Source organism: Electrophorus electricus, chromosome 17 (assembly GCF_041902795.1).
Source record: "Electrophorus electricus isolate QZ-2024a chromosome 17, ASM4190279v1, whole genome shotgun sequence".
NCBI lineage: Eukaryota > Metazoa > Chordata > Actinopteri > Gymnotiformes > Gymnotidae > Electrophorus > Electrophorus electricus.
Genome location: NC_137513.1, coordinates 9,885,001 through 9,900,409, shown reverse-complemented (window position 1 = coordinate 9,900,409; position 15,409 = coordinate 9,885,001). Strand labels below are relative to the sequence as shown.

The window sequence follows — 15,409 nt, the reverse complement described above, 5'->3', positions numbered from 1 at the left end:
ATAGCCATGGCAAGATCAAGATGACTGGTGGCATCTTTTGGTATGCATGTCAAGGCATACATAGCTACAGTGTAATCACAGCTTTTTCTGTGGACAAGGATAGATTAGACTTACTCAACTTATCCAACAACGAAGACCAATCAAGACCTCTCTATATGATACCAGCTTCAAAACAAACTTACATTTACATTTACATTTTCGGCATTTAGCAGATGCTCTTATCCAGAGCGACTTAAAAAAGTGCTTTGTCATTTACTCATAAAATACAAACTTAAAGCTCTACCAAATTACGCGAGCCATTTTGTTTTAAGGAAATAGGTAGCAAACCTCCCAACAGTGTAACTAGCTAGTGAGCTGAGCACGAGTTCCTACTGTAGCGAGTCTGCTATCTATCCCCTTAACGTTAAATGGTCTTCTGAGTTTTGGTTCATTGCATTGATCCAAACTGTCCTATTTTTAAGTGGCATTTGTTGCCAGGAGTTGCAAATTCCAAGTGGTTGCCGCATGTCTCATTGCAATTCTTAAATAGAAACGTGTGGACATGTATAAACATAAACACATTCACACATACATTTCAATGCCTACACTTGCATTATTGAAAACTTATACATAGGGGTTAAAAGTTATAGTGCTTTTCCTCTGTTTCTCTCTTCTTCTCTCTCTCCTCCCACCCCCCAGGTAAAGGAGTTCTATCGTTCCTGTGTCAACATCCAGGAGATTGACCGGCTCGGCGGAGGGCCTATGACGGAGGTGATTGAGAACTGCGGTGGGTGGGACTTTTCTGGAGCGCCGCCCGGAGGCGCGGGCTGGGAGAGTGGCTCCGCCCCTGTGAGACCTGACTTTAACGAGATGCTCTACAGGACCCAAGGGGTGTACAGCACAGCTGTCTTTTTCTCCATCACTGTCAACGTGGATGACAAGAACTCCTCACGCAACGCCATTCGGGTGAGTGTGGCTCCACGGATGGGGGTATATACTGCATAACCGTGTACATAACACTCCATGTAATTATTAACTCTTGTGCTGTCGTTGTTAGGTATTAAACAACCACTGATGGTGTGGGTATGCATGTGTGTGTGTGTGTTTGTGTGCGTGTTTGTGTGTGCATGTGTGTGTGTGTGTGTGTATGCGCGCAAATTCTAGATAGATCAGGAGGGCCTGACGTTGCCAGAGAGGACTCTATACCTGGGTCAAGACGAGGACAGTGTGAAGGTATGAAGCATGCAAAAGTGTGTATATGTTTGTGTGTCTGTGTGCTCAGAATTGAAAAAAAAAAAGCTTTTATGTAGGAAAGGCAGATAAAATCATGGATAATGTCCCCCAGTCTTCACAAAGTATGGTGTATTTATATGTTTACATCATCGCAAGTTTTTTAAAGGGCAAAAACATGTATTTTTGGTTGCTACTGATAGTTATTTCAGGAAAATTCTCATGACATTATATTACCAGAATTAGTTACACAGAATTAGTTAGACTTAATGTATATTATACATATGAGACATAATTGTCTCTAACAAAGTATAAAAACAGGTGAACTCAAACAAATGCACAAGTATGTCTATATGTGTTTTAGGAAATGTTTATAAAATGTGTCCTTAATCAAAAATCCTTCTACTCCTTCAATATTTCCACTCTGAATAAAAATCAGCTCCTTTAGCACTGTAGACTCCACCCACCATCAGCTCCTTCAACACTGTAGACTCCACCCACCCTCAGATCCTTCAACACTGTAGACTCCATGCATTATCAGCTCCTTCAACACTGTAGACTCCACCCACCCTCAGCTCCTTTAGCACTGTAGACTCCACCCAACATCAGCTCCTTCAACACTGTAGACTCCACACATTATCAGCTCCTTTAGCACTGTAGACTCCACCCACCATCAGCTCCTTTAGCACTGTAGACTCCACCCACCATCAGCTCCTTCAACACTGTAGACTCCGCGCATTATCAGCTCCTTTAGCACTGTATACTCCACCCACCATCAGCTCCTTCAACACTGTAGACTCCACCGACTATCAACTCCTTTAGCACTGTAGACTCCACCCACCATCAGCTCCTTCAACACTGTAGATTCCACCCACTATCAGCTCCTTTAGCACTGTAGACTCCACCCACCATCAGCTCCTTTAGCACTGTAGACTCCACCCACCATCAGCTACTTCAACACTGTAGACTCCACCCACCATCAGCTCCTTCAACACTGTAGACTCCACGCATTATCAGCTCCTTTAGCACTGTAGACTCCACCCACCATCAGCTCCTTTAGCACTGTAGACTCCACCCACCATCAGCTCCTTCAACACTGTAGACTCCACCCACCCTCAGCTCCTTTAGCACTGTAGACTCCACCCACCATCAGCTCCTTCAACACTGTAGACTCCACCCACCCTCAGCTCCTTTAGCACTGTAGACTCCACCCACCATCAGCTCCTTCAACACTGTAGACTCCACCCACCATCAGCTTTTAACTCTATAGTCCTCACCCACCCTCAGCTCCTTTAGCACTGTAGACTCCACCCACCATCAGCTCCTTTAGCACTGTAGACTCCATCCACCATCAGCTCCTTCAACAATTGTAGACTCTACCCACCCTCAGCTTCTTTAGCACTGTAGACTCGACCCACCATCAGCTCCTTCAACACTGTAGACTCCACCCACCCTCAGCTCCTTTAGCACTGTAGACTCCACCCACCATCAGCTCCTTCAACACTGTAGACTCCACCCACCCTCAGCTCCTTTAGCACTGTAGACTCCACCCACCATTAGCTCCTTTACCACTGTAGACTCTACCCACCATCAGCTCCTTCAACACTGTAGACTCCACCCACCATCAGCTCCTTTAGCACTGTAGACTCCACCCACCATCAGCTACTTCAACACTGTAGACTCCACGCATTATCAGCTCCTTTAGCACTGTAGACTCCACCCACCATCAGCTCCTTTAGCACTGTAGACTCCACCCACCATCAGCTCCTTCAACACTGTAGACTCCACTCACCCTCAGCTCCTTTAGCACTGTAGACTCCACCCACCATCAGCTCCTTCAACACTGTAGACTCCACCCACCATCAGCTCCTTCAACACTGTAGACTCCACCCACCATCAACTCTTTTAACTCTATAGTCCTCACCCACCGTCAGCTTCTTTAGCATTGTAGGCCCCTCCCACTCTCAGCTTCTTAACCAGTGTTCTCCTCCCTCATATTTATTACTGTCTTAGTTTTAGTTCTTCAATTTTCCAAGTGTTTTCCATTGCTCCCTCCTTTCCTCCCTCTGTCTCACATTGTCATACGTTCCCTCTTTTATTCCAGTCCTCCTTCTCTCCATCTGTGTTGTCTGAGCACCATCTGTCATTCTCCTTCTCCTCTTGCTCCCCCGCAGAGTGTTTGGATCCCTAATTGATCGTGTCACATCTGCGCCTTGTGACCCGCGTATGATGTCAGCCTATGATGAGGCCTGCTGCATTAATGATGTCACAGCTGTGCTTCTTGTTTCGCACTGACGAATTCATGCATATTACACCAGGCAGCTTGATGATGTCATGGCTGGCTGTTTGCTCCACAAGCTTCAGTATAATGTAGCACTAGTCGTCTTATGTCAATATAATTTAATTCATTAATGGATTATGATGTCTGTGCTGTTGTTGTGTGTTGATGATGTCAGATTCTGGCAGCATACAAGGCCCTTATGGAGCGGCTGCTAAGCATGCTGGGAGCTCACAATGCCACAGTTAAATCTCGTGAGATTTTGGAACTGGAGATGAGATTGGCTAATGTAAGTATCATATCTGTTTTTGCACTGTCTTTTTGGGGGGATCATTTGTGTATTTCTTTGTTTATCTGTATTAAGTGTGCATTCAAAGATTTTTGTGAATTTAGGTTTCCTGTGGTTTACTGTGTGTGTTTGTGTGTGTGTGTGCATGCGTGTGTGTGTGCGTGAATGTGTGCGTATGCGCGAATGTGTGTGAATGTGTGTGTGTGTGTGTGTGTGTGTGTGTGTGTGTGTGTGAATGTGTGTGTATGAGTGTGTGTGTGTGAATGTGTGTGTGTGAATGTGTGTGTGTGTGAGAATGTGTGTGTGTGTGTGTGTGTGTGTGTTATCTCCTCTTTTTCAGATCACTGTATCAGAATTTGATGAGCAGAGAAAAGATATTAGTAGCATGTACAATCGAATAACTCTAAAACAACTCCAGCGAATGGCTCCTAGTGTGAGTATGAGTACACACACACACACACACACACACACAGACGTACAGACACACACAGACATATAGACACTCACTCTCTCTCTCTCTTTCTGTTTTTAGGCATGATGCTCATATAGTGCAATGGTTAAACTTCCAGAAATTCCAGTGAAGTCAGAATGTTCTAAAATCTGGAGAGTGAGAGAGAGAGTGATATTCTCTCTAGTTCAAGAGCCTTCTGGGGAATTAACTCTCAGCTCCAATTCAGAAAGTCCATTCAACCAGAGAGAGAGACAGAGAGACAGAGAGAGAGAGAGAGAGAGACAGAGAGAGAGAGAGAGAGACAGAGAGAGAGAGAGAGAGAGAGAGAGAGAGAGAGAGAGAGAGAGAGACACCTGCTGGGATGATAAATAGTTCAACAGTTTGATTGCATGTGTTGATTTGTATGACTTAAACTCAATTGAAAAGAAATAAGATAAAATAAAGTAGAACTGCAATGCATAGAGCAGAAATAATAGAGTTAGAAATGCACAATGCTGGCTGGTGTGTAAAAGTGTTGTAAAGGTATAAATACCTTTTAGGATGATGAACGATCCCCTGAAGCAATATAAAAAAAAATCTTCAATCTGATGTTTAGTGGCATGCATACAAAAGACGCTCCAGTCAATGCATATTCAGCAGAGAAGGCCAATTTGTTTACAACGAGGAGCATTTGTGATTATCATAAAAGGAAGGCCTTCAGAAAATCAGAGGGAGGGGCTTAAGTAGGGCATATTCTAGAACTTGCCAGATGGGATTCTTTTGCTTTTGCTGTGGAGCCTCGTGGCTCATTGTCATTGCAGAGTTGGAGATTCTGCTTTAAAACCGTGATCCTGCTGGAGTGCTTCATCTTCGAGCCACTGAGTTCCTCTGGTCGTGCTATTTTTCGCTCAGGGGACCTGTTTTTTCGGGGTGACTTTCAACCTCGGGATAAAGTGCAAACGAACCGATTCTCCACCAGCACACGTCGCCCTCGATCGATCCAAATTTGCCATTTTGAAAACCCATAAAAAGGCAAAGGCTCACTTTTTAAAAGCTTGGCAGGGACAGAAGCGCCAAATGAGTTATAAATCAATACGGCGAAATTGAAATATGTCCCTGAGTAAATGGAAATTCGTTAGGAATTCAGGCAGGAAAAAGCGGATTTCAAGACTATACGGTACAATGTGATAAGAAAGAGTGCTGTGACATTTTAACGTTTATGAACATTCTCCATGTCTCTGTCTTCTCTCCGCCTGTAGTTACACTGGAAACGTTTGCTGGATAGAATATTTCACGATAATTTCTCCGAGGAGGAAGAGATTGTGGTGCTGGCGACAGACTACATGCAGAAAGTGTCTGACATCATCAAAACCAGCTCTAAGAGGTAGGCAGAGGATGACGCCAGCGAGGGTGGGGGCAAAGAAAGAAAGGAAGAATGGATGAGAAAGGAGGAAAGAATGGAAGAGAGAGATGGGATAGGAAATAAGGAATAAAAGACAGGAAATAAAGGAAAGAACATTGAACACGTTTCTCTATGTAGTTTCAGTCCACAAAGGATGTAATTTTGTTATTTGTGTGTGTGTGCCTGCATGTGTGCACAAACGTGTGCAAGTACATGTGTGTGTGTGTGCGCGTGTGTGGTTAAGTGGGCGTGTTGTGGGTCGATACTAATCAGCCTTGGCACAGCTGAGGGGTCACGCAACAGTGAAACACTACAAACAACACATACAGAGAGAGAGAGAGAGAGAGAGAGAGAGAGAGAGAGAGAGCTCTTGAGAAATTCCCAAAGAAATACTTCATACACAATAAAATTAATTTTGTGTGTGTGTGTGCTTCACGGACACTGGTCAACTATGCTACTGTTGACAGCTATCCAATTTGAAGTATTATCCCATGCATCTGCCTTTGTGTGTGCATGTGTGTTATTTTGTGTGCATCTTTCACACTTTTAGTTTGAAACCGTTTTGTATGGCCTCTGCTTGAATAAAGGTACATGTGTGTTTCTGCACGCTCTTTTACCAGGCTTTCTATACCAGACATGCTGGACTGTCTTCCTAAGTCTAACTCATTGAGTCACTCTTCTCCTCTTTGCTGTTTTGTCTGCTCAGTTCTCTTGTCCACTCTCTCCCTACAAAGCTTCCACCTTTTTTTTTTTTTTTTTTTTTTTTAGAGTTACAAGAATTTATTTTTCTAGTGTCCGATCTTCACGCGCTCCTATAATAACACATTATAGCCCATAATATGCTCACAATGAAACCTTCCTTCATAATCACCGTTATTATCATCACCATGGTGATGCCTGCATTTACAGCCAATCCGCTTTCATCACCACGACTAAGCACTACGGAAGGCGGAATGACTTTTTCGTGTGTCTTCAGTTCTCCTTTTGCGCTTTTCTTTTCTTTTCTTTCTTTTTTGACCCCCTGTCCTTTCTTTTTTTCCTCCGACTCTACCTCCTGGCGTCGCGGCGATGAAAGGATCCCTACAGGCTCCGTCCCAAGTCTTTTTGTTTTCGCTGCCACCCCAGCATTTTTCTCTCCGTACGTCTTTCTTTTCTGTTGTTAAAGAATTGTCTGCCGTCGGCGTAACTTTACGCTGAGCGTAGAACAAAATGAAAAGCGACGTAGTTCCCCTAACAGCGCTAAACGCTATACCACTGTGCTAACTAAGAGCCACGCCATTAGCAGCGACGCGCGGCCATGACTTAACCATTCCCGCCGAAATGCTGCTCGTAAATGTTTGATCTACAAGCCGTACCACTTTAAACAACACTTATATTTCCCCGTGCCTAAAAGAGACGTTTTCTGTGAGAATCAAATGTAGAAAAAGAAAAGGCGAAATTGGTTTTATGAGTAAAAACTACAGCTGCCAATGTTAATTTATCTAAAGTGCTTTGGGTGAATTAAAAAAAAAAAAAAGTCAACAGCGCAATTTCTTAATAATCCACCAAGAGTATAAATGCTAATGCAGTTCCGACAAGGCCGCTGTGACGTCGCTGCACGAGGGACGGAGACAGATTAATGCCACACGAGAAGCTGGGGTCAGACATCCGCGCGCAGCTCTCCACGTGGGCCACATCTGCTGCTGATAACAAACGGCAGCAGTTTGCGCATTCACGTCCCCATTCATCACTAGTCACTTTTCTGACTGGATATCGGACTACTCTCGACAGAGCATTACGGCTGACAAGATAGTGACATTGCCGAACTCTGCAGCTTCACAGGGCATTACAGTTAATGTAGTGACATTGTTGGACATTGTCGAACACTACCCAGAACTTAACAGAGCATTTACAACTGACAAGGAACTCAGGGTCTCTGGAATGGAGGGTGACACACCATCAGAAAATATCCAGCCAGCAGCTAGGAAGGCTATCACAAACTGTTTATGGTAGACGGTCTATAGACTCATTTAAATGCATACAGATAAGGTGTAGCTGACACCTGTGTGCTCAGGAGTTCATGTAAGCAAGCACGAAGTATAAAACGAAGTTCTTTGTGGGCAATTTACACATGCTAGAAAAGTCAGCTCTCAATTTAACTTTCCTCTTGACAAACTACACAAATGAGATATTGGAATATTTGTATTGGGGGCAGTGGTGAACGATGCACAGTGGCTGGACTTGATTGATCTATATAATGTGCATGAAATCTGTATCTTTTGATCGACATAGATCAATATTTCATATGAAAGAAAGGGGCATTTGTCGTACCCCTACTGATTCAGTGCCATTGTGATTCAGTCTCTATCTTTCTTGCCTTCTTTTTGTTCAACCTTTCTCTTTCGGTCCTGGCATTGAGTATTATCTGGTCAATACTGCGGACTTGGCTTCAAACAGGATTTTTTATTTCCTGCCTAATTGTCTCAGATTATAACCTGGGAAACAACTTCTCTGGTTTTCACCCTGTGTAAGCAGATGTAATGGAACCAAACTACAGTGTAATGTACAGCTTTATGGCCCTGTGTAGATACTGGCAGGGTGGTAGGGTCATCTGTCATCTGGAGCCCAGTTCTTTTAGGTTTAGTGACTTGGGAAGAGACCATCATTTGGATTAAATGGGAAAAGGAGTTTCTAACTCTTTGATCTTGTGAAATTTATGAGTGGGCAATATGACGTACAGAGATGTGGGCTCTTCTTAAGGCTTTGTCAATACTTCTAGAACCACGATCTGTTACGTGACTGATAAAGAACAGAGATTTAGCCCAATTTGAGATAGCCTGGAGACAATAACCAGTGGTATAAATGTTAGTCAATGTTAGTAATGTTAGTCCACTATGCCATTATATGTACATTTAATTTTTACAGATTATTATATATTCTTTCTTGTTTACTATATATCTTGATGTGTGGCCCAGAGGGCTGCCATAGAGCAGTGGGGATTGGTATATTTTGGCTTTTTTTTTTGTTTTGGGCACATGAAATAGTCACCCAGCCCTTTCCCTGCATTTCTATTGGTTGGTTTTAATTAGGACAACCAATTTAACTTGTCTGCTGTTAATTTGGTGATACATTTTGCTATGTCCTCCCATTCTTGAGCCGACTGTGCACTTGGCTTTCACCTGGAATGCAGCCCCTTATTGGATGAAGCCATTAGAAACTCTGGTGCTTTCCGCATATATGGGGTACGAGTGAGCGTGACAGGATTGCCTCTTGGTAACATGGCTGTAAAAGCTTGCTGATTGTAGCTATTTATGACACATTTCTGTGAGGATCAGCAAAGTTGTTTTCAGCATATAGGAATGATGCGCACTGATTTGGTTTGTTTCTCTTAAAGACATCCTTTTATATTATCTTCACAAACACATCAGAGATATTTTACTTTCTTTTCATCATTACCACATTTTTCACATTTTCTCTGTCTTTCTCCTACCTTCTTTGTCTCTCTCTGACAATCTGAAAAACCATAATGTGGGCGGGGACTACAGCCCAGAGATGGTGATGTATCATTCGCATATATATGAAGTATTATGTTTGCATCTTCCAGCAGATCTTTGCAAGTGAGGAATTCACATACAGATGAATACTTTACAGAAACACAGAAACACACACTCATGCCTCCCACACCTTATATATCATTTATAAATTCCCTACTCCCCCCCTACCCCCACACACGTAGGAGATAGATAGTAGGCCATGTTGCTCTTGGCACCTGGGTGACCCAACGTAGCTTCCTAAGGTTGCCTTTCTCTTTCCCCCTCATTTTCTTTCATTCTGTCCTTCCATGTTTCTTTCTCTGCAGGTGTATTCATCAACTCAGGGAACACCAGAACATCCACATACACAATCAGGGAGCACTGGGTCAAGGAAATACTGCTGCGTGTGTGTGTGTGTGTGTGTATGTGTGTGTGTGTGTGTGTGTGTGTGTGTGTGTGTGTGTGTGTGTGTGTGTGTGTGTGTGTGTGTGTGTGTGTGTGTGTGTGTGTGTGTAAAAGTGTACATCTGTGAATGTACCCGTGAGTGTGTTTTGCTCTGAAAGGGCTGAACATCTTAGGTACTCCCATGGAGGAAGCGTTTTTATTCATAATGAGCTTCATTCCTTCATTCGCATACATTAGCCTAATGAGCTTACTCGTTATCCCCTGCCATTGATGGACTATTGTTTCATCATTAGAAAACATTTCTTTAATGCTCTTTAATTTAATATATGTTTCCTTAATTTACCCCCAGTACCCTGCCCACAAGGAAACGCTTACTGATAATGGACAAAAACAGGTGATGAAAACACAAAAATAAAGGAGTAAACAAATAATAAACCCACTCACACCTGCTGTATTGAGTTCTAATCAGTGCCAAAGAGGTCAGAATGGAGAGCTGCCACTCTGTTCCTCTCACCCTCTTTTGCACCTCTCCAGCTTCCTCTTCTCTTCTGCTCCTCTCTGCAAACGTCTTTCTTTCTCAGTGGTTAAAAGTTCCCCCTCCTTTTCATCTCTCCATTCATTTACCTTTCCCCTCTGCTTTCTTTTTACATCCCCTTTCTCCCCCTTGCTTCTTCTCTCTCTCTCTCTCTCTCTCTCTCTCTCTCTCTCTCTCTCTCTCCCTCTCCCTACTCTCCCCACCTCTCTTTCTCTCTCTCTCTCCCCCTCAATTGAATTGTGTTCAGAAGTGCTTTGTTGGCCAGACAGACCCACAGCAGTGCCAGAGTATGTTATGATTAAAATGCTGTCCACGTGTGCTAACTGAAACCACCTGCATGAAGAGGGCCAGAGAAGGTGACGTCACACTCATTGGGCTGACGAGAGTGGGCGCGTGCGGCTGGGTTTTGTTTAATATGACATTTTCCTTCTGTTTACATTTCAGACTAATTAAATAGGGCTTAATCTTTTTAGGATGTCTAGCCGTTCACTCTAGCCTAGCCACTCATTTCTGGAACAGTATCAAAATCTCTAATACAAAGGGTATCTTCCAGCTCTCTCTCTCTCTCTCCCCCAATACACACACCTACAAAAAAATAAAAATAAATTATATATATATCTGTCTTAAACACACTCATTTTCTTTCTTTTGTTCTCTCTCTCTCTCTCTGTCTCCTCCTCCCCCCCCCCTCTTACTCAGGGTGCTGCATAACTACATGCTGTGGCGTATCGTGGCTGCCCTCAGTGAGCACCTGTCAACGGCATTCCGTAGCACCATCCACGAGTTCTCCCGGGAGATTGACGGCACAGAGAGGCAGCTGGAGCTGGGTCGCCTGTGCCTCACACAGGCCAACAAGCACTTTGGCATGGCTCTCGGAGCCCTGTTCGTCCAGAGGCATTTCTCCTCCAACAGCAAGGCCAAGGCAAGACACAGCATGCCAATCGGCAAGGGAGCCCGACACAGCCCAGCACAGCATAATACAATACAGAATGACACAGCACGGTACAACATAGAGGAGTGCAGCTGAGCACAGCGCAACACAGCCCAATACATAATGACACAGCACGGTACAGCACAGCAGAGTGCAGCTGAGCACAGCGCAGCCCAGCACAATGCAGAATGACACAGTACAACACAACATGGCACAGCACAGCAGAGCATAGCTGAGCACAGTGGAGTGCAGCATAGCACAGGACAATGAAGAATGACATGATACATCATACACAGTGTAACACGGCATGGCACAATCCATAATAAATACGTAATATGATTCTCAACACTTCTGAGCTCTGGAAAATGTGTTGGCCTGTCAATGCTCTGTTGTGTCTGTCAAATGCTGTAAATGTAATATAGCACAAGACAAGCCTAAAGAATGCAGTGCAGTACAACACTGTGACATGAAATATGGCACCAACAAAAGCAACAGAACACAATACAGAAAATACTCAATACAGTACAGAATCCTAATGCAGCATTATGCAATAGTCAATTTTGAAATTCACTTGTATTGCAAGAGATCGAAATAAGAGTCTGCGTGTTTCACATGACCAATCAGAATCGAGTACTCCAAAGATCTGTTAATAATACACAAGATAGCACACACTCTTAATGTAATTCAAGTAAGCTTTAATGACTCTCACTAAACAGCTGTTGAACTAATGCACTAAGTGCTAAGATCAAAACCAAAGCAAAAAAAAGAACAACAACAAGAACAAAAAGCAATACCGCACAACTCTCCTATAACACACTTTTCTCCTTCATTCTAGTCACTGCCTTGCCTTCTCAAGCCACAGCTGTTAGTTTCTCTTCCTCTCACGTCTTCCTCTCACGTCTTTCCATACATCTCCTTCACCTTCTCCCACTTTTTTATTCCTCTTTCCTCCTGCTCCTCTTTGGCCTGCTCATTCCCTCCAGTCCCCTTCCTCTCTTCGTTTCTCCCCACACTCTCACACTCCTTGTCTCTCCTTCTCTCGTTCCTCCTCTCTCGCTCCCCTCTCTCCTTGTCCATCCTAATCCCCCACCTTCGTGTGATCCCATTCGCTGTCATTCTTCGTGCCGTCTGCGTCTCCCTCCTCTCGCCGTTCTTCCCCGGATTGTTTACTTTTTCACACCCTCTGTCCCTCCACCTCTTCCCCTCACGCTGTTCAGTGGCAGGCACGTGGATGGATGGACGCCACGTTGCGGAGACCTCGCCCATTTGGTCACGGCCAAACAAAAAAACAAAAAACGCTCCATTCACCAAGGCAGCATGCTCCAAGGTCGAGGCTGTGCTCCGAAATCTCGCTTCACTTGTGACGATTGTGACTTGTGCTTGCCAATTCCCAAAGAGCAGCGACCTGACAGGCCATGGTTCAAACAGCAGTGACCTGACAGGTCACGGTTCAAACAGCAGCGACCTGACAGGTCACGGTTCAAACAGCAGCGACCTGACAGGTCTTGTGGGTTTCGACCCGCGCTCGCCAACCTTCCCGCTGGAGATCTGCTCTCCAGCCCTTCTGCCCCGACAAAGGAAGAGTCGGAACAGGGATCCGGTCTGCCACTGTGCTCTGCGTCAGTCTTTCCCTACCCAATCCAATTCCCCCTCTCGTCGTGGACATAGTCCATGTAACATGCTAGAGCTCTTCAAACTCTTCCCATCTAACTAAAACAAGACAGGGACTAAATTTGAGTGAAGACCTGTCTGGGCGATTGTTCTTGGTCGGTGCTCTGCATCCTTAGAGGGGCCCATTGGGAGATTGCGGTAATGGTCTACGCTGTCTCTGAGCCCACCTGTATCGGGAAGGCAGTGTTCTTCACTGTCTGGTTCACATCCGCTGGGAGCTGCCATAGGATAAAAACCTGGAGTGGTAGGGTGTTTGCGAGGACTGAACAGGAACGCAGGCGGCTGTCCGGCTGAAAGGCGGGCAGGCCTGGTTTGTGTAGAGAGCAGGAGACTTCCACTTTGAGCGTGCTCTTCAACTTTCCTCTCACCTTTGCTTTCATCGAAGCATTAGCTGCCCAGTCAGCTACTCCAATGCCAGCCAAGGCGAATCTCATCAAGGATGAACAGGAGGCTGTTGGTGTTGTGGAAAGTTGCACGGGCAATCTGAGGAAACATTTAACTTTACAGTGAAATTTGACTTTACAGACATGATTATTCAGCTTTACAGACATGGGCAGATTTTTCTTTGTGCTTGTGTAGATTTAGCATATTGCAGATTTTAGCACACTCTGGATTTTTTAAAATGATTATTATTTAGTAAAATATTTTGCTAAAATCCAGTGCAGCGCTTCGCTGGAATCCATCCACCCCTTGCCTATTCCAAAGAATTCCTCCTTTCCGCCCCTCTTTCTTCCAGTTTTTCCATACATCTTCCCTCTCCCACATTTTCCTCACTCCTCCCCATTTCCTTTATCCGTCAGCATAGCTCTTACAGCCAGTAAAAGAGCATTCAGATCCGGGATTCAAATCCTAAACCAATGTGAACAAAAGCCATAATCCAGATCCAGAACCTCCTCCGTCTTAAGACTAGTGAAGTGTAGCCGCTTCCTGCAAGAATTCGGTACAACACTCGCCTTAGCCCCGCCCCTCTTTCACTGCGTCTGTTGCTTGTGGTTCCCAGGTACAGGAGCTGGTAGAGGACATAAAGCACGCGCTGGATGTCAGACTCCAGGAGCTTGACTGGATGGATGATGAGACCAAAGAAGCAGCGCGTGCCAAGGTAAACAATAAACAAGTGCATGGTAACTGACGTCGGAAATGCGTGAACACGTCTTAATACGTCTGGGCTGTAGTACTGTCGGAGCAGAGGTGTCTTCTAAAGTACAGTATTTATATGGTGAGGGAGGCTCTACGTCAAAAAGACTTTTTCATGTACATTTTTCACGTATATTTTTCAAGTAGATATACTGACAGGGCCCAGAGAGACTTATGTTGATGATTTGATTTTTTTATTGCGTGAGAAATTGCTAGTAAAAACTGGGAAAGCAAAATAAAAGAAAACAAATAAAGAATCAAAATCGTAAATAAGAAAAATCTTGATAGACTTTTCCTCTCTCTCTCTCTCTCTCACACACACACACACACACACACACACACACACTCAGCTACAGCATATGATGGTGATGACAGGATATCCAGAATTCCTGCTGAAGCCTGAGCTCATTGACCAGGAGTATGGGGTAAGCCACGCACATTTTTGGGCTCACCTTCCACACCCCCCTTCGAACTCACAAACGGATTTAAAGGGGTGTGGGTGTAATGTTATGCATGTTTAGCAGCATTTAATCTCATTTATTCTCATTTATTCTTTCTCTTTTTTCTCTTCTCTTCTCGCTTGGTGTCCTAAGTTTGACGTGAATGAGAAGACCTACTTCAAAAACATTCTCAACAGCATCAAGTACAACATCAAACTGTCTGTGAAAAAGATCCACCAGGAAGTGGACAAGACAACGTAAGCAACTGTAGCTAAGATACAGAAAAAGACACGACCCAGCACAATGCAAATCTAGTACATCACCACCTAATCCAGTACGTCACACCCCAATCCAGTACGTCACACCCCAACCCAGTACGTCACACCCCAACCCAGTAAGTCACATTCCAATCCAGTACATCACCACCAAATCCAGTATGTCACACCACAATCCAGTACATCACAGCCCAATCCAGTGCATCACAACCCAGTCCTGTACATCACAACCCAATCTAGTACATCACACCACAACCCAGTACATCACACCACAACCCAGTACGTCACACCCCAATCCAGTATGTCACATCCAAATCCAGTATGTCATAAACCCAATCCAGTGCGTCACAACCCAGTCCAGTACGTCACACCACAAACCAGTACGTCACAGCCCAATCCAGTGCATCACAACACAGTCCACTACATCACAACCCAATTCAGTACGTCACACCCCAATCCAGTGCATCACAACCCAGTCCAGTACATCACAACCCAATCTAGTACATCACACCACAACCCAGTACGTCACACCCCAATCTAGTACGTCACATCCCAATCCAGTACGTCACACCCCAATCCAGTGCGTCACACCCCAATCCAGTACGTCACACCAGAACCCAGTACATCACACCCCAATCCAGTGCATCACAACCCAGTCCAGTACATCACAAGCCAATTCAAATCACTAAATAATCCAACACAAAATATATCAATAGAATAAAAATGTAAATGTAAAAAGACCAGCACCTAACAACCAGCAAAAAAACAACCCGATATTACACAAACATGCAAGCAAAAAAACCCCAAAAAACAAACAGTAATATAAACCGGATGCCAGATACCATGTGAACAGACACATTATGCGATGCAGCACAAACTTATTCACTTTCCATGTTGCT

At 44.4% G+C, this 15,409-nt stretch overlaps 1 protein-coding gene across 1 annotated transcript in view; it reads left to right on the top strand.

Moving 5' to 3' along the window:
* The window catches only part of ecel1 (endothelin converting enzyme-like 1), a 30,856-nt gene that overhangs the window by 5,002 nt on the left and 10,445 nt on the right, over nt 1-15,409 (top strand). The window contains exons 3-11 of the mRNA XM_035534419.2: nt 679-945; nt 1,144-1,212; nt 3,666-3,776; nt 4,117-4,209; nt 5,466-5,590; nt 10,759-10,981; nt 13,662-13,760; nt 14,146-14,220; nt 14,389-14,492. Of these exons, the coding sequence (XP_035390312.1) occupies nt 679-945; nt 1,144-1,212; nt 3,666-3,776; nt 4,117-4,209; nt 5,466-5,590; nt 10,759-10,981; nt 13,662-13,760; nt 14,146-14,220; nt 14,389-14,492 (1,166 nt within the window). The remainder of the gene's footprint in view (nt 1-678; nt 946-1,143; nt 1,213-3,665; nt 3,777-4,116; nt 4,210-5,465; nt 5,591-10,758; nt 10,982-13,661; nt 13,761-14,145; nt 14,221-14,388; nt 14,493-15,409) is intronic.